General features: G+C 36.9%; 1 protein-coding gene across 3 annotated transcripts in view; it reads left to right on the forward strand.

Annotated features, from left to right (window-relative positions):
• Positions 1–24,798, forward strand: part of LOC149152731 (uncharacterized) — a 208,519-nt gene that overhangs the window by 98,782 nt on the left and 84,939 nt on the right. For all 3 annotated transcript variants that reach the window (XM_089438717.1, XM_089438718.1, XM_089438716.1), the window contains exon 4: positions 13,858–13,908. In XM_089438717.1, the coding sequence (XP_089294843.1) occupies positions 13,858–13,908 (51 nt within the window). The remainder of the gene's footprint in view (positions 1–13,857; positions 13,909–24,798) is intronic.

Consider the following 24,798-nt stretch of genomic DNA (forward strand, 5'->3'; position numbering starts at 1 on the left):
TGCTACTATATTAGAATATGACCTAGAAATCAAACCAACAAAGTTAATCAAAGGCCAAGGTTTAGCCAAGCTCATGGCTGAATCGAACTGTCAAGCCTTAGATATAAATTTTATTGCAGAAATGGATAATGGAGAGGAGATGGCGACTCCACCAATCAGCCAGGCCTTTATTGAATCACCATGGTATGCTAACATCATATATGTTTTACAAAATCTACAAGCTCCTCTTGAATTATCCAGGACCAAAAGCAGATTTTTAAAAATGAAATCTTTAAAATTTTGCATAATTGACAATGCTTTGTTTTGGAGGAATCATGAAGGTATCCTTCTTAACTGTTTATTGAAAGAAGAATCTGACAAGGTGTTACAAGAGTTTCATGTAGGTGACTGTGGAGGACATCTTTACTGGAAAACCACTGCTGACAAGATTCTTAGAGCCGGTTTCTATTGGCCTACTTTGTTTTCTGATGTAAAGAAATTTGTAACCTCATGTCATAAATGTCAAATTTTTGAAGGAAAGAAAAAGCTTTTACCCCTGCCCCTAAAACCAATCTCTGCTGAAGCACCTTTTCAACAATGGGGTCTTGACTTCATTGGTGAAATCCACCCACCTTCCTCTGCCCAACACAAATGGATCCTCACTGCTACAGATTATTTTACCAAATGGATAGAAGCCATACCATCAAGGCAAGCCACTGACATTGTTATAATAACCTTCCTTGAGGCCAACATCCTATCAAGATTTGGGTGCCCAACCAAAATCATCATTGATAATGCAACAACTTTCAAATCTAGGAGAATGATTGATTTCTGTAATAAGTATCATATAACCCTGGGCCACTCCACAACTTATTACCCTCAAGGAAATGGACTAGCAGAGTCCTCAAACAAAAGTCTGGTAAATATCATCAAAAAACTGTTAGAAGATAACAAGAAAACATGGAACAAAAAGCTAATAAATGCCTTGTGGGCAGACAGGCTAACCACAAAGAAATCCATTGGTATTAGTCTTTATCAATTAGTTTATGGAATGGAAGTTGTTTTCCCATCTTCCTTGGGAACACCAATGATGAAGCTGCTCCAAGAGTTGTGGGTTGAACCAAATGAAATCCAAAGAATAATCAACCAAACAATTCTTTTACAACAGACCAGGGAAGAAGTGTACATCAGATCTCAAGTTGTGCAGGAAAGGATCAAGAAGACTTTTGATAAAAGGACTAAGGCAGAAGATTTTTACCTAGGGGACAAAGTTCTAAAATGGGATTCAAGAAGAGAGGATAAAGGCAAACATATGAAATTTGATTTTCTTTGGAAAGGCCCATATATCATTTATGCTTTTAGAGGTAATAATGCTTTCTTCTTCAAAGAAATGGATGGCATAGAAGCAAAAGGAGGACCAGTTAATGGTCGAATGCTCAAACACTATATTGAGATTAGTTACTGATTTTACTAATCATTTGTACATACTTTACTTTCAAAAGTCTAGAGTGGATTGGATGGTGATTTTTGAAGTTGAAGCCCGAAGAGAAGGCCCTAAGCTTCAAAAGTTTTACTGTCATAAATAGTAATAATGCAGGAACATGAAAATTAAAAGTTGCAGGATAACATCACAGTAATTCAGAAGGCCATTGGTCTACAAAGTTCTTGACATTTCACCAGGAAATGCCATCCCCAAGTGGAGCCACTATTAGGTTCCTATACCAATAAGAGTCATAATTTTTAAATGACTGAGATTGAACCTGTAATATGTACATACCTTTGCTTTCTGCAAATGTTTTCCATATTCAAAAAATTAAAAAATGTAAAGAGGATATGTCCTAAAAGAAAAATCAAAGGACAAAAACAGTAAAAAGGTAAAAAAAGATTAAAAATATGAACCCCAAGAAAAGAAAAGGACCATGAAAGTGAGCAAGCCAAAATGCCACTACTATTTATAAGCATAATAAATGATTGTGTGCAGTTTGTAACTTTTGCCACAATCCATGATAGTCAAAATGTTTAAACTTGGCTATTTCATGTTTCAATTTCATGTCTATAGGTAGAGAATAAAAATCTGGCCAAACAATGTAACCTTGGCGGATAAGTAGATAGGTAGAGTAAATAAAAGGAGCTCAACTGTTTAATTTGAGCCCTTGGATGTAATAAGGTTAGATTTAGTCAGTTTACTATTGTAAAAAGAAAGAAAAATGATTGATGAGGGTTTACTAGCTCAAATGCACCCTAATAAAGTGAAAATGGTAGGATGAGTAGGTGGGTAAGTAGAATAAAGGTTGCAGAAGTATGATGATTGATTAGACCAAAGCATATTTATTATTCTCATCATAAAAGTTCCAAATGTGAATGGGCACTCAAGCATGCAGATGGATATCAAAGTCAATTAATTAACTTCCCTCATTCATTTCACCTTTCACTTAACTAATTTCCCACAATAAATTTCAAAGTGCTTAAAAACCCTAAGTCAATAAGGCTTAGAGCATTTCTCTGACTTTTGGAGGGACCGGACTCTTGGCTCAACGACTTATAGGCAATAAGCACTAAAACCCCTTCATAAAAATTCATCCCCCCTTCAGTTCATTCATTTTCCTAATAATTCTCTTTTCCTAAGGTTAAAATACTTTAACCTAAGAAAAGTATTTATTCCTTCACATAACTCAATTTCATATCAAAAACCCACACAAAAACTATATCCTAAGTTTTTATGTTATTATCGGAAAAGCATTAAAACATGAAATATCATATACTTAAGGTATTGTGCCCCTTTCCGCTCATTTTGTTAATTACTAATTTATTTATTAAATCCCAAACAAAAACCTGTTTCCCGTATATATTTAACTCCCGCAATATTAATTAACCCTACCCTAGTTTAATTATATAAACTATGATTTTCTACCCAAACCCGCTAACTAATTGATCCGCGATTAAGTTAGTCAAAAGCCCAATTAAAACCCTTCGCTAATGACCCCGACGCCTTAACCCCGCCTTAATCCCTCATTAACTAAAAACCGCTGCACTTAATTACCCGTCGGCCCCCCCCACTACCCTCCGTGCAACTCCATTGCCCGATCACCGCACGATCGCTCCCCTCCACATCGGACGACCCTCATCCATTTCGGACGGGCCTCGACGTTCGAACATTACTCGCCTGAAAAGAGTTGTTTTCCGCTGGGCCCTTGAGGCTACGTGTTGCTCAATGTATGGAATCAGGCGGCCTCCCCCCAATACCACCAAGCGCCCAAAAGCAATGCAATGGAAACCACTTACTGCCTGCCCGCTACGCGCCAAAAAAGCTACTGTTCACCCCGCTACACGACAAACGATCACTGTTCACCCATACCCGCCAAAATTGACTTTTGCGCATAAAGCCATAAAAGCCCCAAATCATTTGTTTTATCTTTTTTCAACTGGAAAGCTCCATGCACGCACTTGCGAATGTCGAAGTTGTCAACCTACGTCCAATTGCACCCTAAAGACGCCATAGAGCACCCGGTTTGCTCTCCAGCCTACTCAGAACCTTTTCAACCATTCGCAGTTGCCAGTTTCCCTGTTCAGAGCCAATTCTCCTAAATTCGAGGTATTTAAGCCATAATTCATTGGAAAACTTCTCAATTTCAGAACCAGTGACTGAGTTTGTTAGTTAAAGTAAAAAATTAATTAAAGAAAGTCAAGTGACTTAAGCTTGCATTGACACAACCACCATTGCCCTAAAAAACTGAAAATCACCTCCTCCATTCTCAAATCCATAAGAAATGAGAATGGCTGCCCCAATTGCCATGGATGTGAGACCTATTTCCTCTCCTCATCTAGACCTAGACCATTTCCCCCTGGCAGACAAGAATTTCCAGATAAAGAACACCTTTGTCCATGAATCCCCTCTCAAACTTTACTGCCGATACAGAGACCAATACCTGAACCATGCTGACAAAATAGGTTTTTGGGAGTCCAATTTTCCCAAGTATCAATTCCCTGAAGTTCACTTTTTCCCAGAAATTGTCCATTACTGCCATGCAAACTATATCCCCGTCGAAAAAGCAGTGATGTCCCCTAACCAAACTATACTTTTCACCATCATTGCTGAATCAATAAATGAGATGCTGCAACTTCAACCTGGCCAAAACTTGACTCCCCTCTCCATTGGAGATCTATTGGACTTATTTCCCAAGCTTAGCCCTGCAAGATTGGCCCAAATAATCCAAACCTACATTGTAGAAGAGAAGTATACCCCCAAAGAACCTCCTCCATATGTGTATACCATATTTTCCCCATTTGGCCAAGACATTGTAGCAATGATATCCAATGTCCTAGGTTATACCACCAGTGAGTATATAGATGAGATCATCTTGGCTTTCATGTCCATATACACTCCAGGACAACCTCCTGCTGTTATTTATGATTATGCCAAGTTTATAGCTGATAGGATGCATGACCAGTTCCTTAGGATGAGTAATGAGTGAGTCTTCAAGTACTCCTCTGTTTTGTATCACCTCTTTCTATACTACCAAGCTGATAAGTTCCCATTTACTCTTCAGAAGCTTGACACAAAAGGTCACCCTAGATCAGTAATTTTCTGGACTCCATTGATCCACAAATATGACTCCCCATATTCATATACAGACTTCATAGACCTATTTGTGCATCCCATTGTGACAATGTTGATAGGCAACCCTCCTCCAAGAATCAGTTCACATATAAGGAGGATCCTGCAACTCTCAAAACAATCCAAAGTGGGGATTGGTACTTGTACCAAAACCACACTGAGATTAGAATTTATGGCTGTGAGCTGGCCCCATACAAACTACCTAAATACCTCCCAATGAGGTTATTTGCTCTGGAGTACTACAGGCAAATAATCAATTCAGATGAGGTACACTTTGTCAAAGCCAAAAAGAAGGCCCAACTCAGGATCAAAGACCAATTAGGTCCCTTTATTTGTAATAGCCGAGAAGCTGGAAAGGAGGCAGACGAAATCCTTCAAAGGTTAAATCTAAAACAGAGCTTCATATGGAGTTATGATCCCTTGGATTTCATCTGCAACAGAAGACAAAAAAACAAGATGGCTCCCTACATTCATCACCGTATCCCTGAAATAGAAAAGTATGCCAACCAACTGGAATGGGTGGAAAACACTTTAGAAGACAGGGATAGCACTGAAGTTGCTGTGGAAAACACTTTAATTGATCTAGAGAAATAGCTTGATGAGGGTTCTTTCCTGCAGGTCCAAGTAGAATCACAAGCACAAGAAGAATCAGAAGCACCAGACCAATCAGAGATACCAGAACAATAAGAGAAAACAGACAGACCAGAGGCCACCATGAGTACCCCCCCAGTCTTACAGACTCCTCTAAATGAGGAGAAAAACCTCAAGAGAAACAGGGAAGGGGCCACTCCTTCAGGAAGAACAACATCTCAAGCCTATGAAGAGACAAGCCAGCGTAGAGACAAAGAATGAATTCTGTCTCTGAACAGGAATATACAGAGGAGACAGCTGAGGTTACCAGCATAGAAAGAGATAGGAGCAGGCATGCCACTCCATCTGGAGGCATCCTAGAACCTTCCACATCACACACTCAGATGTTGGAAAGGCAGCAAAGTGTTGAGGTATCCTCTTTCAGAATGCCAACAGATAAAGACCAAGACATCAAAGAGAGATACAAAAAGATAAAGGCCGGGAATGAGAGGCTGAAAGCCCAAACTTATGCACAGTATTTGAAGATGACCCCTACTAATCAAACAAGGTTCATGTCAACCTATGATGTTAAAGAGCGGAAAATGCAAATGACCTTCATCAAGCCGACCACTTAGCAGCCAAGGACAGCAACAGATTTCAAAAGAGTGGATTTTGAAGTACTGGCAAGGGATATTCATCCCATTGACCAGATTGAGCTACATAAGCAAACTGGTGAAATGATTTATTCTACATTGACAGGGAAAGCCATAGCAGCCCACCAGTTGCAGAACTCTTTAAACAATATGTCAACTCAGTTTCAGTTGGAGAAAGCCTCTTCACAGGCCAAAGATACAAGAATCAAGTCCTTAGAGGACTTAGTGATAGGATTGGGACATGATCCCAAGGATGTGAAAGCAACAGAGCAGCTAATCAAAAAGAAGAATGATGACATTGCTGCACTGAAGAAGCAACTCAAAATTCCTCTGTTGCATCACCCTCAAACAATGGAAGTCCTAGAAGCACAAAAAGGACATGAAGAGCTTATGGACCTAGTCCTAAAGCTAAATGATCAGCTTAAAGAAACAGAGAAGGAGTTGGACATTTTGATTCAGTCCAAACAAAGTGACCTGGCAACAACTTCCACAACTGCCATTCCCACAGTGACAACAACAGTTCCTTCCACAATGGCAGCATCGTTGGCACCTATAGCTCCACCTGCCACAACACTGCCAATTTCAACTGAGTCCACTACAACAGTAGGCACTTCAACTGAAAAAACAGTAGAACTGGTAAAGGCTATGGAGGAGATGTCCATTCAAGCTACAGAGCTCAAAAGATTAAAGGAAAAAGTGGCAAGTTTAGAAACTAACTATAAACTTGCCCAAATTCAGCAAAGAGAAGAAACACAGAAAGCCCTAAGGATGGGTGAGAAAATCAAAGTCCTAGAGAAAGATCTGACACTGTAGAAGCCACTAGGAGTCTAGGACAGACTAAAGAAATGCTCTGGGCCAATATCATTGACTCTGTCAATGATATCTGACCATCAATTCAAGTTATATTTTAACAAACTGAATTGGTGAAGGTAGCCACTGAGGCTATCCAGAAAGTAAGGGAAGAGTTAGGAGACCAACCTGAGGATGCAAATCAACTCATCCACCTCCTAAACAGGAAGAACATGTATGTGCTCCATGAGCTTGGTGTAGAGGATAGGACTGAAGCCATCCTAGAGATTAAAAAGGTTCTTTCCAAAAGAAACCTTATGCTCAACTTAGAAGAAAAGTGCCACAACATGCAGGTGGCCATTGACAGGTTTATGGCCAAATTTCAAATTTTGAGGGACAAAGGCCTTCCCAGTCCTATGGTCATCAATGATAAACTCATGACCCAATTGGACTATAGTGATAGACTTAGGAGGCTGGCCAAGGAACAAGCCAACTCTTCAGGCATTAAAGCTTTGCCTACTAGAAAAGTACTGTATGATACATTAGAGAACCTCTTTTTCTTAGAACATGAGGTGAAACATCTGTTTCTCACCAAGCCCAATTTTGCAAAATACACAGAGGCAGACGAAATTTACAGGAGAATGTTAAAGATGAGATTGCCTGAAGCAGAATGGTGGGAAAAAATGATAGATTTACTTTGAAAAAGTTTTACATCAGAAAGTTACCACAGTAAATCTAAAGGCAGGGTCAAAGAGTAACAAAGTCAAAGAGTATCAATGAAAGATCAAAGTAAAGAAGACTCCAGCGTGGAAATACCACAACCATCAGCCAACTTAAAGGGCTTAAAACTCAACAGAAACAACCAACAACACCACAATAAAATGGACAACAAGAAGCAGTTTCACATCGGTCTCTATCTTCATGCATGAAGATATTTTATTTACTAGATTAAATCTCAAACTGTTATGAGATATTTTGTAACTATTTTTTGTATAAATACTTCACATTTTGAAGTATGTAGGGTGAAACAAACAAGATTATGAAGAAACATAAGAAAAAACAACAATAAACATGAGAGAATACTTATTTGTATTTCGCTTTACACAAGAATCCTGTAAAATATCTGATCTTTATTCCTTGATCTAGCAAGCCAATCCAGTCATTGATAAAATAGAAATGTATAACAAGGAATGATATTTCAGAAATTGCTTGAATGCACTCTGTCTTGATTGTTTACATTCTAAATTTTTTCTGCTAAACTATCTTAGTTAGGGAATTCTTAACTGCTCCTTAGCTTCCGTAGTTTCTCCCCTGGTCTATAGCAAAGGATTCTTAATTGCCCTTTGTTCATGATCACCCTCTGTTCTCCATTCTAATCCCGGTCCAAGGATTCTTCATTGCCCTTTCACCCTGGTTAGAATCATTTCATCCATTAGACCTGAAGATTTGCCTTTTGCTTTGCTAGCTTGCCCTGTGAACATTCCCTTTAATGATTTGGTCCAGTTATGCTATCCATTGATTGACTCCATAGCCCAATGGCTTGAAGACCTAGCTCTATCCATCTGCTCTAAGAATTCCACCACCCAACCTTCAATTCAAAACAAAACCCTATGAACACTAAGAACTAGCCTAAAATCCCGTAAAAACAAAGCTAAATTATAAAGAGAGAGCCCTCTTTGGACTTAGGTTGGCTAGAACCTAAGCCTAAAAGATTGGTTTGTGGTTACCTCGGATGATTCCTTTTTTTGATAACTTTTAGGGAAAACTTCTAAGTGATAACACCTGCAAACCTACAAGCCAAGTAATAATATGCAAACTCGTCTCGGTTAAACCAAGCTTCGGTTTGTCGCAACCATAGGAATGTGTTGCGTGACTATCGGGGCATATCAAAACAAATTAAATAATTGAATAACCTTATAAATTTATCTTAGAATAAGTTTTTATAAAGTTACTTCAATTAATTAAATACATATATATTAATATATAATAATTAATTAAATTATATGATAATAATCAATTCATATTAAAAAAAACGTAATTCCAAGGGAGTGTCATTGACAAATTATACATGCCTATATGACAAACGCAAACGTGAAGGAAATTGTCAGCAATTAAGCTTTGAGGATAAAGATTTTTGAAGAGGGGCAATGTTATGAATATAATTTGTATAAAAATAAAATAAATATAAACAAATGTAAATCATAAATAATCATAATGATTAATTAAATAGTCATTAGTTAAATGGGGAGGCATTTCTAAAGGACATGACCAATCATGAAGGGGCACTTGCTTAGGTATATAAGTGGGCCCTCATTGTAACATTCAACATACTTATACATTCATCTTATTAGTAAAAATATTACTTACAATACATTGTGTATTTTACATTTAAAAGAACAAACAACTATAAATTTTGTCGCTTCAATGTCAAATGTTAATCAGTAGTCTGACAGTCAATATGACAAATTAGATACACGTATGAAAGAATAATTGAGCACCTGTACATTGAAGTCATCAACTCATGAGGCATTTAACCATGGATGTGTCAAATTTAAGTCCAAATTGATGTCTCAACCTTTGATCTTTGCGGCCCATAAATTATGTTTGCATCTGTAGCGTCTGCTATACTCTTGCTTGGTTTGGTACTACATTTCGATATTATGTATGCCCACCTGGAATCGTTGCTTATGTTTCATTTACTGACTCAATTGGAAGAGAAGCCGGGTATAGACATGAATGCCTGGAGCAATAATCAATAATGATGGAAGCCTCTGTCCAAAATTCGCTTGTCTACATTCTGTGCAAATTAATAGCCCAGTTTGATAAGTAACATGTCACAAAAATTCCAAGCCCTTGGTTTGAGATACTTAGTGTTAATAAGGCCGCATAGGCTATATTTGAAAATATGTATTAAATATAGATTTGACAATTCAGATTATTGCCTAGAAGTTTGCCGCAAGGGATAGTCATTTAGGTCGTTATACATCTGCCAATAAGCATGTCTAGAAGGTCAAGGATTCAATGAATTTAATCTCAGGACCTTCGTTGGTTTTATCTCTTAAATTGCTTCAGAACTTCTCCTGCTTCATGCCCCAGCCTTAGACTTCAAACGAACCAAGAATTCTGAAATTCCATAAAACAATGCTGAAATATTAATGGACAGTTTCAGGGATGCCCTAATTCAAGGGCTGAAACTTTAGTAACCCTCTTCCAGGTCAAGAAATCACCGCACAGGGGTCTGCCCTAATGAAATGGTTGAACCACACCACAGAAAGGATCCTATTTTCAACAAGAATCAAAACACAAGTACCATGCCATACAAAACTTAAAACTTTCTGAAGTAACCTCGTCCTGTGCAAATCCACCAATCCTTGCGTAGTGAGAGCTTCAGAAGATAATGATCCACGTCAACAAATAATCACAAGTCTGGAAGTCTAAACTTGTCAAAACTCTGCTCAGAGTCAAGCCCTAATAGGGCCGAGAATTCAGAGGATATATCACCTACAAAATAACGGTACACAAAGACCCAGTGAGACCTTTTACCCAACAGGAAAAGACAACCAAAACTGATAATCATGATAGCCTAGCCATAGATGAATTTCATAATCTCTCTTGCTCTTTAGATCCATATCGCGATGAGAGAGATGGGAGTCTTTATATAGATTTGAAGAGCCATCTTTGAAGGGGGCCGACTCACATTTTTGGAGGGAACATGGAAATTCAAAACTTAACCTTGTTTTTGGAGCCAAAAATCATATGAGGCCGACTTCCCTTGCAAGTTTGAAATATGCCACTTAAATGTCTATCTTGAATATTTTATTTGGCATTTTCCTTCAAGATTTGATAAGAAAAAAAATTGTAATCCCTTCCCTTTCTTATGAATGTGCCATAATTTACTTTGCCAAATTTGCCCAATAGCACTTTGCCACATCATCTCCCTTTTGGGGTTTTTTCCCACTTGACGGGGTTTTGATCATTAAACAATCACATTTCTCAAACCGTGTGGGATCTCATGACGAGCCACATACCGTTGGAATGTCCAATGAGGATGGTCTTGAGCCCAAGATCCTTGATCTTCATCCCCAAATGCTTCAACAAGTGTGGGGCTTCTGGGGTTTTCCAAGGTCTTTGACCAATGTAGCTTCCAATTGATGATGAATATTAAGAGCATTCAATCATTAATGTTGGCATCAATGACAACACCATTCAACTAATGACTCCCCTTGTTATGGCATCACTGGCGCATTTATTGATGACAACATAACTGCTCTTGTACATTATCTAGAGTGCCCTTCTTGACCCATAGTTTTGAGATAGTTGATGGTTTTGGTATGTGGTTTTGGGCTATTTTATGCTTGTATTGGAGAATGTCCCACATCCATGCACATTCTCCTAGGTTGTACCATTGTGACATTATTGGGAGGAGTTGGTGCATTGGATAGAGTCATCTAGCTACTATTCCTTTTTTGGTATGTGGTTGGCTTTTCAAGGTTATTGTTGGTGTGTTTGTTGAGGACGGTATAACTTCCTTGTGCATCTATCTAGGGCACTCAAATTTTGGAGGACAATTTTATTGTTGTGGCCCTAAATCCAAGGGAGGCAACAACTACTATTGGTGCAATCTTCAAGGGCAAAACCTCCATGGACTATTTTATTAATGTGGCCCTAGATCTAATGAAGGTAATGACTGCTATTGGCACTCTCTCAAGGCCGCGCCCTCCATGTACTATTTTATATTATTTTGACTTGGTCAATGTGGTCCCATATCCAGCTTATTGCACACTTCTCAATAGCGCATTATTTTCATGGATTATTTATACTGTATGGTTAAGTCAAAGTGGCCCAAAGACTCCTTGCACTCGTTTCAAGGGCACACGTCATCAAGGGAATGTGTTACATTATATTATTGTGGTTAAAGTCCCTTCTTGGAGAGCACCTTCTTTATAGGAGATTGACTCTTGGCATTTACACAATTTCAAGAAAGAACAAGTCCTCTTGGAGAGCACTCTCTTCCTTTTGACTTGGAAAATATACTATTTTAATGAAGAATGGCTATTGAGTGCTATTCGTGATAAGTGCTTCATGGAGGAAGAGGACAAGTGGCATGAAGAATTCACTTGCTTGGTCAAAGTGACCTTAATAAGGAAGACGTTTTGCACATAGAGTACATATGGCATCCCTTCTTCATTATTGAACTATTTTAGTTTTTTGTTTGAGTTTTTTGTCTTGTAGAGCCCATTATGTAGTGTTTTAATGCTTTTCTAGTGTCTTTCCCAGTAGGAATTAGTGGATCTAGATTTCACTAAACAATATTTAGCTCAAATCTATATAAGGATTCACTCCCTCCATTGTTAATCATGGATGGATTTGTGAGGAGATTCCTTTCAAGAACTTTGTTGAATATCTTATAAAAGTAATGGAAAGTTAAGGGTTCTTGTTGTTGACGTGAAGTATATGTTTTGGATCCAAACATGTTTGATATGAATGCTGGAAATTACTTGCAAATAAATTTATTTTGAAGAGATAAATTCCAGGTGATACTGTCACTTTAGAATTGTTTAATTGTGGGTCATTTCCCTCTTTTGATAGGTCTGTTGTTTATTGCTGGAAGTGATAAAATTGTATCTTTCTTAATTTGACTTAATGTAAGTTTACATATCCATTGATAGGCACACCCTCGTGCATGTTTGAGAAGTTCTCCTTCATTAGGGCTCATCTAAGTGAATTTTCTGCATTTATTAGTAGCAAGATGACGATAGCTGTAGCTTGTTCATCCCAGCTCTATTTTGTCTTTATCTCATAAGAAAACGACCCTTAAGCTTGACTCTATTGGCCATTGTTTGAACAAGCACTAGTCTGGATCCACCCATCCATCTGGTTCTAAAGTTAATCATACACTTTCCTAAAGAAACCTCCCTTGTGCCAAAGGAGAGTCTGCCTAAGGTGAGATATGGCATTGTCGTGGTTAGAATGGACAACCCCTCATAGTTCCCCTAAAGTTGCACTTGTGTTTTAGGGCTTTACCACTTAAAGGTGCAGGTTTGGGAGTTAACAGGCACTTTGTTTCTTTGTTGGTATAGTACAAATGTTCAAATAAATGCTTTTGATATTTTAACCATTTACTTTTTATTATCTGTAAATAAGCTTTGTTAAAGCATACTATTTATGTTGTTTCTAAATTATCACTTTAATGCCTGATTGGTTGCACCTACTTGTTTTGAACAGCTTTTCATAGATTGCATTTCTTTTCAATTAATAGTCCCATTCCTCCATGTATATACCTGTCCATAATTTGCATGTATATATGATAATGAAATGAACAAAGCTCATTTACTAAGTAATATCCGACATAAAAGGGATATACAATCGAAATAAATAATATAAATAATAATTAAATATGAGATATATGATAAGTTGATACGATGCCATGTGATGGTGTACTTACCGCATTGACTGGTCACAATGGTTGATATGCCATGTCCCTTGATTAGGTCATGTCTTTTAGTTTGGATGCGGCACTTCATTGATTGTCGTTATTTATTATTTGTTATTATTTATTTGATATTTATTTATATCTTTATGTTCATTACAGATAACTAGTTTGACAAAGGTGTAAGATAAATCAATTTCACTGTCCTCTACACAAACACTATTTTCATAGCAAAATATTATGGAGTGGATGAGGCATTGTGTCCTGAATTCCACCTTCATACTTGTCAGGCTTTCCAAACATGGTTTGACATAACTCATCCCAAGGTAAAGCGCTGGTTACTTCTGATTACCCATTTTAAATCACCTTTGTTTCACTGATTTTCCCATTTTAAATCACCTTTGTATCATGGAAGAAAGGAAGGAAGAAAGAAAAACATGTCTGCAGATTAGCTCTGTCAGCATTACCATCCAGTGCTCAATTCTGTCCTTTGAAACAGATGATGATATGAACACCAGTTAATTAAAACTGCTTTTGAAATTTTGTACCAAGGGATGTTGCTGTATAATGTAATTTTAGTAATTTTAATTCTCTGTTCAACTGTGTCAAAAGTTCCCCATCGGCTACCTTGCTTGTTAATTTGAACTTTGGTAGCCTATTTCAATGAGAATTTATTGTAAAATGTCTTGAACCTTAGATTGGAACTTTACTGATGCAACATTGTGTGGATGAAGATAAAGTATTTGTTTTGCTGTATAGCATTTTGATGTGTACTTGCTTATCGTTTGAATACTGATATCTTCTCTCCCTCGAGGTTACAGGTAACTCAATTATCATCATTATTGGAAAATGCAGGGTCTATTCATGTTCGGGTAAATATGCACACTATTTTTTCAATCCTTTTAAACTGACTTTAAGCATGCATATTGTCATTAAGCTAAAAGAAGGCTCAAATTTATTGAGATGCTGATGATATTTTTCTTTTGCTAGTGTGTATGCATTACATTATACTACCAAGCTATAACATATGGTAGCATCTATGAAATGTGTTGTTAGATGAAATTAATATATGGTGAAACGTCAATGACATAATGCCCTGAATGACTTACCTTACATTCCAATGAATCCCACTAATTCTTCAATCCTTTTTAGCTGAAATGACTTTAATCATGCATGTTGTCTTTAAGCTAAATGTGTTAGATACTTAATCCTTGGGGTTATGGTATATTGTAAATATTAATTTAGGAATATGAAGACTCATAGGTTAATGTCAAGAATCATCGAAGCTCTTGGAAGTTGAAACCAAGAGTAATCTCTCAATGTATTTATCTATGGCTCACATCAATAAACCTTTTTAATGTGTTGAGCTATTCAATCCCCAACTTGTCAATGGTATTAGAGTAGGATTTTTTTTTTTTGATAGTTCCATGAAATTGAATAGTTTGTTTGTGGTAAAGTCATTTGTTTCTACCAAGATTAAAACAGAAAATTTGGACAAAGATGCAGTCACTCTAATTGCATTGGCTGAGGAATGACCAATATACTTTTAACCACATCTCCTCTTCTCAAGCATCCAGGAATATTTGCTCTTCTTCGACATTTGGGTTTTGACCTACGCTAGACATTATTATGTGCAAATGCCAAGCCTTGAACTATGCTAGACATTATTATGTGTAAATGCCAGGTTTTGACCTACATAGACATTATTATATGCAAACATTGGACTTTGACCTATGCTAGGATTCAAAAGTCGACTGTTTCTGTTAATGGTGTCAGTATACTTATTGGAATTAGTGAAACTGTTGGTATCCTACTTCCCTTATTCCTTGCTTCTCACATGGCCTTGCTGGAATCCCCAACATCTTCCATGGGATGAAGTTCCACTTTTGTGCCAAATGATTTGCATCCTCTATCATCTCGCTATACTAGCAAGATTAGGTTTAGGGTTGGGACACCTCGCCCGTTGAGTGGTGGATAGCGAATACACATGTGATGACACTTGGGAAGGGAAGCAAGATTATGTTCAGGGTTGGGACACCTCACCCGTTGAGTGGTGGATAGCGAATACACATGTGGTGACACTTGGGAAGGGAAAGTCAAATGATTGCCATGCTTTTCGAAATCGAATTGTTTGAATTTCTACATTGGATTGTTTTGTTGGATGGTGTTGTCATTGATGTCAACCCATGGAGTTGACTGGGTTTGAATTTGAATAAAAACATCAGTCATTGATGTCAATTTATTAATGAACACTTCTTATTAATTGTCGGATTACATCAAGTTGGAAGACACACTGTTGGGTGGTTGAAAACCCAAGACCTAGGGTTTGGGTTCCCTGGACTGAGGATGTACCCCGACCTTGTTGAGGGTTTTTGAAGGGTCAAATATTTGAGTTTGACCTGGAGATCTATGTCATTAGATTCTCCTGGTCGAGATCTTTCTGATGGTATGTGGTATGCCACATAAGTCCTCTTGGTTTAAGAGAAAATTGCATTTGAAGTTTGTGACCCAATTTTATGGGCTAAAACGCTAAAGGGTAGTGAGATGACACCCTATCATTAATTCACCTATGATTTTCAATATATGACAATAATTCTCGCCGCAATCTCATTGTGTATAAGTTGAATAATTTCAAGAACTAAAGGCAATAAACTAGTCGTTGACTTCACAACCTTGGTAGGACCATATGCACTAAGCCAATCATTGAGTTCAAACTTTAAATAGGGTTCTTAAGGGTTAGTTACTATTATTTATTAATTATTAAAGTGTGCTTATTGATTTTTGACATAACATTAATTTAAGAAGGGTAATTAACATCACAAAACCCTTACACAAATCTAATTCCTTCACAAAAGGGTAAGTAGCCTTTGCTTAAGAATAAAGGTAATTAATTAAGTGTTTTCTTGAATAAGATAAATAAAAATAAAAGAAAGATATTTTAAAGCCCTAATCTACTCCAACGTCTATCTAATAAAGCCCCTATTTAGCCCTTACATATGACTATAAAAGAACCTAATATACTCTACAATACATAAAATCTCAACCAAATTCCTCATGCGTATCTTTGAAATTTTTGGGCTAGTGAAGGATCTCTGAGGCAGTTTAATGTTCAGTCTTCCTGGGGCAGCTAGGGCTGAGAAATACTTGTTGATTGGACTCAAAATTCCTTCCTCCACTCGGCCTTCAAGGTAAGTCGCCCCCTTAAATCCTGCGGTTAGGGTACATGTTTTTTTAGGAACAACGAAGTAGATTAAGGTTGTAAAAGGTAAGGTTTCCTTCGTGTTGATGTACTTTTGTCTTTCAGACCTTCGACCCTCTAATAAGGCACTGTTTCATGATTCGTTAGGGCTTGACTGTAGCAAACAACCCTACTCCTTATTGTATCTCGGCCTCCTTATCTTGCAGATCTAGGGCACAACTTAGGATTGAGTTTCAAGTTTAATTATTGGACTTATTTGGCTGTAGGATTAGTTCAGGACAATGAAGGATTTTTCCTTTTTCCTTTTATGTCTTCTCTGGAATCTGTTTTGTTGGGCTCCATTCTTGGAACAACAAGGGTATAGGTCTGTTTTAGGCACCTCGACCTTCATCAAGTAAGCTCAGAATCTCTTTGCAAGGATTAGTTCTCTATGATGAGGCATGTCTCTTAGCCTATTCGTATATGTTTACTAGATTTTAAGGAGCTCATTTATTAAGGTTTGGATTGTAGTTATTAATATTTGAAGTCAGATTCTAGGGTTGGAGTAACTACAATAGTGAGTTGATTTGACACATATTGACACATGAGCTTGACACAGTAACCCTAAGTTGTGTTGGCTATCGATGACTTATACCAACAAATGATAAAACTGTATATGATAAGTTTGACATATGCATTAACTATATACATTGTCTGTTAGTCCTTATATGATATGACAATTGACCAATATTGTTGACACAAATTCATAATGACAATAAACCTTAATGAGTGTGAGAGGTTATGGAGTGGTTGGCTAAGTCTGTGTGTTGTAGTTTTGTCATGACCTACAGTTGAGATTCTTGACAGTGACTCTGAAGCTTGCTTTTAAAGTGACAACGACATTGGTGGCTTGACTGTGATAATATATGAAGCAACAACACCTTTGGACTATAGGGTATTGAGCTATGCAAGTGTGAATTGATTGAACACCTAGACATAACTAATAGACATGACATATAGATGCTTGACATTTGACTTGATACCTTAATATGACACGTACCTTGATTATAATGTTGACATAGTGAGCATTCTATGATATGTTTGACTTTGACTTTACTTGACTGTGACATGACAATAATACCTAGATATGACTTTGAGTTGACACCTTAACTTTGACTTAACTCTTTTGATAAGACTTAACTATGACACTTTAGTGAAACAATTACATGACTTTGACATGACCTGTTGATTTGACACCTAGATAAGATATTAACAGTGAGTTGACACCTTGATTTTTTCTTGACCTATAGATTGAGGTACATATACCTATGACAGTGATGACCTAGGGATTTGTGTACAGTGGCATAATTGTAGCCTTGCAGGGCAGCAGGTATTGAAGGCAATATCATCTAGTTGTACAAGCATATTGACATAAAGAGGGATAACAAGGTTTGACCAATTGAGCAACAATGTTTACACATACACTGGTAGCTCTCTGTGGACAGAGCTTGAGAGCATCGGTAGCAGGTCATAGGGATGACTTGATGCACCTTGGTTTGTGCCATCATTTGATAGTAGTGTTAGATGGTTGCAGCGTTGTGAGCAGTTTGTGTTAAAATTGGAAACTAGGGCCAACTTCCAACTTAGGACAACTCATATGATGAAGATGATTATTGCATTGGATTCTTGTTTCTGAGAGGTACAATTTTGATATAAAGATCATCTCATTATGACAAGTGGAAATGGAATTTTGAATTTATTCTTTCTCATGGACAAATTGTCAAGGTCAGCCTCAGTCAAATGTAGGCTCATGAAGCTCAATGGATGTGTCTCCTCACCCTCAACAAATTGTATAAATAAGAGTGACTCTTCTCTCATTTGGACATCAATCATCTCATCACATCATCTTTTCTCTCCTCTCTTGATTGGTTCGTACACTTGGAGGCTCTCTCTTCTTCGCACGTGTGGAAGGAAGGCAGATTTCCGGACTGGTTTTGAAGGTCGAAATTTTTGAGATTAGGGTAGCGTTGACTTGCGTAGTTTGACCTTGCATTGACTTCTATTTTGGGGCAGAATTTCAATATTTTCAGTTCGCATTCTTTGGCACGAAAATTGAGGTGATTGGGGACTGTTTGACTGTGTTGACTTCATCGTTTACTTTCTTGTTTGACTGCAGAAATTACAAGAAGGTTTGTCTAGGTTGACCGAGCTGTTTTGGGTTGACTTTGACCCTCTTTGGAGGCCGCATTTTTCTGTTGTTGACTGAGCTGATTAGAGGATGATTTGGGACAACTTTGACCACCGTTGACTTTTTGGTAAGGTTGCATTCACTGTTGATTTGGCAGATCTGTTTTGGGCTTGTATTTATGATATTTGTACTCTCTCTCTCTCTGCTGAACTATTGAAGAATAATAAGAAGATTTGATCAAAGGGTTTCCCCACATTGGGGTTTGTCCCTGGCATCCGCCACATCTTGTGTCCTCTTGTCTTGAGTTGTTTTCTGCATATGATTTTACGTTCTATCTGCATTTACTGTCAATGTTCATAAGTTAATGTGATTGCTACTGGATATAATTGGAAATTGTCATTGGGATGTGTTGTCGCACAAAGTGTCCAGGCACCGCGACAACGCTCAGAGTAAGCGCTGTCACTCTAATCCTTACTCACTCCATTTAGACTCTCTCCTAGACAAGACAAGGGGGGGCGTCTCTAGGGTGAATGAATGAGGGTAGCCTGTGGAACACAGGCTCTAGGAGACTTAAGGATGAACAACTTGACGAATGTAAAACAAGTCCTGGTTAACCGAGATGGATAGATCAAACAATTAAGACAAATACAACCACAAGATAGAAATGATTTTAGACTAGTCCCTTAATATTCAGTTAATCATAAACTAAATGAAAACAAAATAGTTAGAGAAATTTGTAAATGTAATAGAAGTGATGATCATGAACAATTAGATCAAAACCTTAGCATGCAAAAATATTCTAGCAATTAAATTTCAAAAAAAAAAAATTAAATACCATGAAGAACCATGAAATTCAAATGCTAAGCAATGCACAATCCTATAGTTAAAATGATTTTCTTTAATGACCCAAATCTAGAAAAATTTGTCGTTCTCCTATAGTTTATCTTTAGAGATGATTTAAAAAATTATTAAGCGTGTTTGACTATAGAGAAATAAAAATGCCAATCCCACAAAATTCTTTCCTTTAGATTTTACTCCTAACACAAAAAGAAACCAAAAAGGAACTTTAGATTAAAATTGTAATTATTCCTTAGGCAATTTTGAATGTGCTAAGCTTATGAAGCAAATTTAATGTGGCAATTGATCAATTAAAATTTTTTAATGTGACAAAAATAGAGAAATCAAAAGGCTTTAATAAGTCAAATTTTTAATGGGCCAAAGGCCACATAAAAAATTATTTTTTTAATGTGAAAACACAGTCTTCTTTTGATTTAATTTTTTGGAAATATCAAAGTCACATTAATGAAATTTTGTTAAATTTTTTGTTTTTATTATCAAAAGCAATATAAAATCAAAGTCATAAAAAATAAAATGAAATCAAAACTAAAAATAAATCAAAACAAAAGAAATAAAAAAAAGGCAAACTAAAAAGAAATCGAATTATTTACAAAGGAGCTAACCTTAACACATACACAAAATATAAAACAGATGAAACAAAAAAGAAATTGAATGTTTGTATGCAGGACGACGACAACCAATGAGTAGTGACAATGAGCAACGAGCAAGGCTTCGACGACAGTGGAGGGAGAGAAAGGTCGATGAGGAGAGGGATATGGCAGCGTGGAGTGCAGGTCGATGGAACTAGGGAGACGCAGGTCTGCAGAAGGGAGGAAGGAGAGGTGGCAGAAGCTCAGGAGCGATGATGCAAGGGAAGGAGCTGCGGGCCAGGAAGGATGCGCGAGAGCAGTAGATGAAGGCTGCGGGTTTGAGCAATTGTAGCGTTTGAAAGTGAATATAGTTTGATGCAGGTTGAGGGAGCTTGGTAGTGACGACGATGACAAAAAGGATGACGCAGGTTGAAGAGGGAGCCGAAGATGCAGGTCTGCGGAGAGGGTTTAGGAACAAAAAAAATTCGAAATTTATAGTAGACAGAGTTCAAATTTCAAAAAGGAAATGGAAAATCCCAGGCAACAGAGAAAAGAGAGACTTCCAGGCAGTAAATGGTAGCCTCAAAAACCCCAAAACAAACCCATAAAAATCAAATTTCACACCAATATATTTTTTGCTTCAGATTTCCTTCCAGGAGAAACTTATAACAACCACGATTTAAATTTTTCAAACCCTCGAACTGTAAAAAGAATAATGCCCCTGCAAAATGATGTTGAGGCCAGATCTTACTCTCCAAGGCCTAGATTTAGCTTCAAATAAAATTTTCCTTTCAAATCTGTACCTGCAATAACAGAAACAAAACACCCAGAACCTAGATATACAAATAAAATTGAAAAGCCCAAAATCCCACTTAGATAACTGTAATAATTACAAACTGAAGGCTCTAATTAGCCAGACCTATCATTATGATGCACATAAATTAGAAATTTTTAAATTTTTAAAGGAGGTGTTAGCTCGAAACCCTCATGCATCACAAAACAAAAATCTTATGATAAGCCTGGAGTTAATTTAGCTGGGCTCTTCAAGAAATATAGATCGGGAATTGGTTGGTCCAACTGAAAACTACCCCTAACGCCCGATAATTTATCTCAAGATTTCCCTGCAAAACTCTATCCAACCTTTAAAAATACAATGAGAAAATAATAATTAAATTCAAACAAATAGAGATATTGCTATTATGTTCAAAATTTAAATTATTATTCAAACCCCAACAACTGAGCAAGATACCTGTACTCAAATCACTCTTCAGAAGCTATTATCAATGGCTTTAGAAAAAATTATGCATGAAATAAAACATCTTACAGCATTCCCATGAAGAGTAACACCAACAGAATTTAACCCCAAAGTCTTTCTTTATTATCCAGAAAAAAGATTACACGAGAGCTTCTTGTTAAGCACATGATTCAGAGATCGGATAGATCGACTGACAAATGAACTTCTATTTAAAGATAAATCCTTCAACGGCTAGTTCGAGTGATCCTCGTCAAAGTAATCTCAACTGTTGATGAAAATCAAAATTTCTTTTAATCTCATCCATCGAAATATTTAAATTTTGAGGAAATTCGAAATTTTTATTTAAATGCATTTTAATTAACTCAAAAATAGAAATTTTGAGTTAATTTCTCAAAAAATTTGACTTTGACTTAACCCACGGGGATCAAAGGTTTTAAATTGATCAAAATAATTAATTTACCTTAGTCCCGGGACCTTTTAAAATTTAATTTTTTAGGACCGACGAATTTTGCCTTTGGAGAATTTAAATTTACCTAAGACTTAGAATTAATTAAATTTTTGGCTTAGGATTTTAATTAATTTTGGGCCAGAAAATTTAATTAATTAACCTATGAGGGGATAAATTATTTTTCCAACTCTCAAGGCACTTTACATCATAATTTACATATTTTTTAAATCATAAGGGAGAAAACTTATTTGTAATAAACCCTCACAAACTACCCATTTCTAAGACACTAGTATAATCCAACAAATCAAGTAATTTGTAATAAAATAATCTAACAAAATAGTTAGGATTATTCCCAAATTACTTTTACATAGACTCAGTCTAGAACACTAGGACTCGCCTAAGATCCTAATGACAAAATCCATTCTAGCTTTGGGGTAAGACTAGAGTGAAAAACTCTGCCGACCATCCGGAAATGGATCGGTGAGATAAAAAATCTCCCAGAATGGAGATCGTCACTAAAAAGGTAGGTTTACCTAGGTTGTTACATACATGACACGGTTCTGCTGAGATTATTTACATCATATACATGCAGAATGGGTTTACATTATAACATGATGATTAGGTTGATGATGATAGCTGGACGACACAGACACATCGATCAGACGATATCCCTTTTGCAAAAAAGGGGGTGTACTGCTATGTGGATGTTGACACGGGGTGGTCAACATCTGGCTCTACTTGGAGACACATTGCTGCATCGGAGGAATGTGAGAATCCAGAATCTGCATCCATGCAACACACAAGATAACATAATTAGTGTCTATCCAAAAATCATCATATAACATTAAACACATGAAAGATATAAGCTCTTCATCTGTTGACTAGTCTAGTAACATGAAACATAAATCTGACATAACTACAAAATGAAATGCTGAAATGAAACGGTGTAGGGTTAGGAATACAATACAAAGGATGCCCAGTGGCATCAGATGTCCTCTCTAAAGTAGAATTTGAGCATTTGGCCGTTCACGGGTAAATCCAGTGGTTCGCCTTCCAACGTGCTCAAATGGAATGAGTTGGGTCCAGCGATGCCTCGAATGATGTATGGTCCCAGCCACAAACTGTCAAATTTGTTATGCTTTCCTAGTTTTTCATTCTTTAGATCCCACATTAAGACCATATCTCCAACCAGCAAAGATCTAGGACAAGATTTTTTGTCAAAGCTTTTCTTAATGTTAGATTGATTCTTATACATATTATCAAAAGCCTTCCTACGAGTTTCATCCAACTCTACGAGTTGATCAATCCTATTTTGGACAACAATATTATCGTTAGTAAAGTGTTGAAGGAGTTGGTAAGCTGGCAATTTAAGGTGTACCGGCAAAGTTGCATCCAGGCCATAGACTAATTCAAAGGGACTTTTACCAGTAACTTTCTTTTTCGTTATCCTATCTGCCCACAAAGCATACTTTATTTTACTTTCCCAAGATCGCTTGTTATCTCCTACTATTTTCTTGATAATGGTTATGAGATTTTTATTACTTGATTCAACTAGGCCATTACCTTGAGGAGGCGGTGACACAACCTACCCAGGCTACCCTTGTCACCAGTAGAGGACGTGGTCTACCTCTTGTAGCTTCTAGACCACAACAGAGTCCACTGCCAACTTCACTGGCATCTACATCTAGAGGGGCAGAGGAAATCAGTAGTATTAGACTTTAGTCATTTGGTTCATTTCATTGTATATGACATTATGACTCATGATATGAGATACATTATTATATTTTTTGTTGATATTTTGAGGTTGAGTTGGGACTCAGGACTCAGGGGTTAGGACTTACTATTCAGGACATGATTCACTTTTATGTGTGATGTAGCACTAGAAATGATATTACACATCTTATATATTAGTTCTTTTATCATATTTATGTGTCAATATATTTATTTTATGTTGTAGATGCTTTAGATATTAAAAAAATTGAAAAAAATGAATATTTTTGTATGTTACGATTTTTTCCTGATTTTTTTTTTAAATTTTATTTATTTATTTATTTATTTTTCCGATTTTTATGATTTTTTCCTTTCGCCGATAATATCCTGATAACGATTACTGCAACATTGGGGTAAACCGACATATGGACTTGCAAGTCTTATTTTAACCCATGAACTTCAATTTTCTTCGAATCCATGGCACATATGTTATAGTAAGGCCTAGATATCCTCAAGTTAAGTTGTTCCATGACTCTCTTAGTCATCACACAAGCGGAAGCACCCGAGTCAATCATGCAGTTGTATAACCGATAATTGTTCACAAGCAAAGTAATGAAGAACGGAGAGTGTTCTTTATTATCAATATCCATACTCTACGAGTATATGGGAGCATCTTGATAGAAAGCCTCAGGAGGTTCCTCTTGAGCTGCATTTACCTAGGTACTACTAATAGCATTCAATAACTTAGTCCTTTGGGAGGGGATATTTACTATTTCAGTGACAAGGACCAAAACTTTAGAGTTATTAAACCAACCTTCTAAATCAATATTCATACCAGAAGCTCACCCAAAGTTAAGACTTCGAGAATTAACCGGATTATCATTTTGATTTTTCCTTTGATAAGTTAACCCCTTGTCCTTAGCGATTTCAAGGACTCGCTCAGGGGGAGGTTTCTCACTAGAGAGTTTAACTAAGACATCAATTTCTTGACCAAAATTATTGATACTATATGAAGGCGTTGTTGTAGCTCCTAGAGACAGCGTTGGATTGCTTACAAGACTAGTGCCTGAGCACATCTAAATTTGGAGTGTCTCAAATGATTCTCAGTAAAGGGAAACCTCACTTATATTCTATATGTATATATAATGGGTTGGTTCATTCACCTAAAGGTGTAAGACATGAATTTCTGGTACTTCTTCACATATACAAATCTCAGAAATATGCATAAAACGGTGGAGGCCGAGTAGTCGAAGGACTTACAGTTTAATAAGATTTTGTGGAGCAATGATAGAGGATGAGGAGGATGAACAACTCATCATGTGGAGCTTACAACATCAAGAATTCTATGCTTAGCAAATAGAGCTTGCAGCTTTAAGAATTCCTACATTTATTTGAGTTATAGGTAGATATAATGGACAACAAAGAGACGGGGTGCTATGATTCATGGAGCGCAACTATTAAAGATATAATTTCAATGACCCATACAGGCACATAAATGAACAATGTTGATACGAATGAATCTGTGATGAAGTTATAGGCACATGCATTAACATATC

Source organism: Pinus tabuliformis, chromosome 9 (assembly GCF_031772625.1).
Source record: "Pinus tabuliformis cultivar Carrire ecotype Pingquan chromosome 9, CPIR1, whole genome shotgun sequence".
Taxonomy (NCBI): domain Eukaryota; kingdom Viridiplantae; phylum Streptophyta; class Pinopsida; order Pinales; family Pinaceae; genus Pinus; species Pinus tabuliformis.